We start from the raw sequence: 2,464 nt of genomic DNA, 5'->3' as shown, positions 1-2,464 counted from the left end.
TGTCACCTGATGAAACCACCTAAGGCCAAGCTAATAATGGTATACTTTTCTGCAACAAACATTACCACAACCTTGAAACAAACTCGATCATTGAAGGAATTACAAAGGCAGATAGCTTCTTCATCTAATGACAATTGAATACCTTCCATTTTGGTCACTACAATAAGTCAATACCACCACAATATAAATATCCAGCAACAAAGAAAACTCTACTAAGCCACAGCTAAACAAGAATTTGCTAATGCAGATCATATAAAGGCACAGATAGAAGCACGCACAACAGAACACAATATCACAATTCAAATTACAATCTACCAATACCATTTGTGTTTCTTTCCAAATGTATTACACTATTCCATCAATTACATTAAAAAAAAGAAGAAGAAAAAGAAAAAATCCACTTACAAACCCCCCAAATTTCTTTCCCTTTGATCATACATCCAGATTCTCCATTTGAATGCTGCTCTTGAGGGGCACATACTCTCCAAGGTATCCACCAAGATGATCATGTAAAGCACTCTTATCAATCCCTTGGTGATGGTAACTCTTGCAAACATAGTAGAAAACGCTCTGCGCCAACAATCCCACCAAATTCACAATGACCAACACACCCACCAAGAATCCACCAACCACAATCCTAGTGAAGACCCCATAGCTATCTCCACCGTGCACTACCACCCCACTGAACACCCCACCGATTATGCCACACACAACCAAGTAAGCAGAAACCAAAACCGCAGCATACTTGATCCTACCCTTCAACAACTCATAGCTCTTCTTCATAGCAGCAATACCATAAATCGGTTCCAGCACCGACACAACACTAGCCAAATGCCATAACGCAGTAATATACACATGAGCAACGAGAAACAACAAAAGGATCACAATAACCGCGAAAAACAGCAGAATCGAGTTCTGTGTATCAATTGCTATAATAAGCAAAACCAAGGAAATCACGAAGACAAAGTTATAGATGAACATCAAAAGCGTGACCCAGAGGTAAGTGATGAACAAACGCTTGAAGACTTTGGGGATTGCGGAGATGGTGGAGGAAAAGGAGACAGCTTTATTGGTGTAGAGGGAAGCGACGGTGAAGACGACGGCGGCGGTGGAGAGGAGAGAGAAGGCGAAGAGGAAGAGAAGGTAGCAGAACTGGATTGTGAGGAGAAGGGTCCATTCATGGTTAGCTTGGGAAGAATCCTGATAAGGGTTCTGGAGCTGAGCGAGGAGTGGGTGTGTGAAGAGTGAGTGTGCGAGGATTGCGAATGAGAGAGGGAAAATTAGGGTTAGGGTTATCAGGTAGAATGTCTTCGGTGATCTCTTCGGAATTGAGATTGATTCTCTCAAGATTTCTGGGATGTTCAGGAATTGCAGCTCCTCTGGTGCTAGATCCATTATTCCTTCTTCTTCTTCTTCTTCTTCTCAGAATCTCGTTCTGTTCTTCTCTGATCTGAGAGAGAGAAAGAGAATCGAAAGTTTTGGTTTGTGGTTGCTTTGAAGGGATGGGATTTTGAGGTATCAGATTTTTGTTCTTCTTGGTTGCAGAAATGGGATGAGATGATATGAGAGAAAGAATGCTTTTCTTTCTTTCTTTCTTTCTTTCTTTTTTTTTTTTTTTTTTGGTTTTCTGTATTTGTTTTTTGTTTTACACGTTTATAAAGTTTAGGAAGATAGATCTAGATGTTGATTGTTGACTGTTCTCACATGTGTGTGACATTAGTTTATTATATTACTTTATCTGTTTATGAGTGAGATTATAGTACTTTGAATAGTATTCGTTATTTTTCTAATTAATAATAATAATTTTAAATAAAAAATAAATATTAACACTCTTATTTTAATGATGTCATTATCTTTTACAAATCAATACAAACATATAATAATAATAAAAAATCATGTGTCAGATAACATTATAAAAAATAATAGCCACAATATCATCATCTTTTAAAAATATTTTCTTAATTTGTAAATACCATATAAAGAAAAAAAAAAGTTTGTTTTAGAATGATAAGTAAATGTATCTTTAAGTTGTTTGTTTGGAAAACAAAATGGAATTAGGAGAGTACATCATTATTTTCAACAGGTGTTTTATAACACTGATTAATAAAATTATAGGTCCAAGTTTTTTGGATGGTAATATAAAAAAGTATACAACTTAGACTAAATTTTGAAATGAAAATCAAAATTTTAATATATCACAGTAAATGCATACAAATTTATTTTTTTCTAAAAGAAAATTCAATTAGGGTGTCTATTAAAAAACAATTAGTTAATTTATTGTATATTTGGTGTATTTTTTATTTTTAATTTTTTTTAGTTAAATTCATAGTTTATTTTTTACCAAAGATAGGAAGATTCGAACTTGCAACCTCTTAGATGAGTATGGGGAAGACTATGCCATTTGAGCTATTACTCATTGGTTAAATTCATAGTTTATTCCTTAGAAAAAATATAAAAAACTAAT

General features: G+C 34.4%; 1 protein-coding gene across 1 annotated transcript; it reads right to left on the bottom strand.

Annotated features, from left to right (window-relative positions):
- Positions 1–224: 224 nt before the first annotated feature.
- LOC107631506 (uncharacterized) lies at positions 225–1,645 on the bottom strand. The gene has a single exon (XM_016334970.3). The coding sequence runs from the start codon at positions 1,393–1,395 to the stop codon at positions 433–435; it is 963 nt and encodes a 320-aa protein (XP_016190456.1). The 5' UTR covers positions 1,396–1,645; the 3' UTR covers positions 225–432.
- Positions 1,646–2,464: the final 819 nt, after the last annotated feature.

This window comes from Arachis ipaensis, chromosome B3, assembly GCF_059453495.1.
Source record: "Arachis ipaensis isolate K30076 ecotype BB chromosome B3, ASM5945349v1, whole genome shotgun sequence".
Lineage (NCBI taxonomy): Eukaryota > Viridiplantae > Streptophyta > Magnoliopsida > Fabales > Fabaceae > Arachis > Arachis ipaensis.
The sequence above is the reverse complement of the archived record's forward strand: the minus strand, read 5'-3'. Positions and strand labels throughout refer to the sequence as shown.

Coding starts and splice junctions, on each gene's coding strand:
- LOC107631506 (XM_016334970.3), bottom strand. CDS start 1,395: ATGGATCTAGCACCAGAGGAGCTGCAATTCCTGAACATCCCAGAAATC.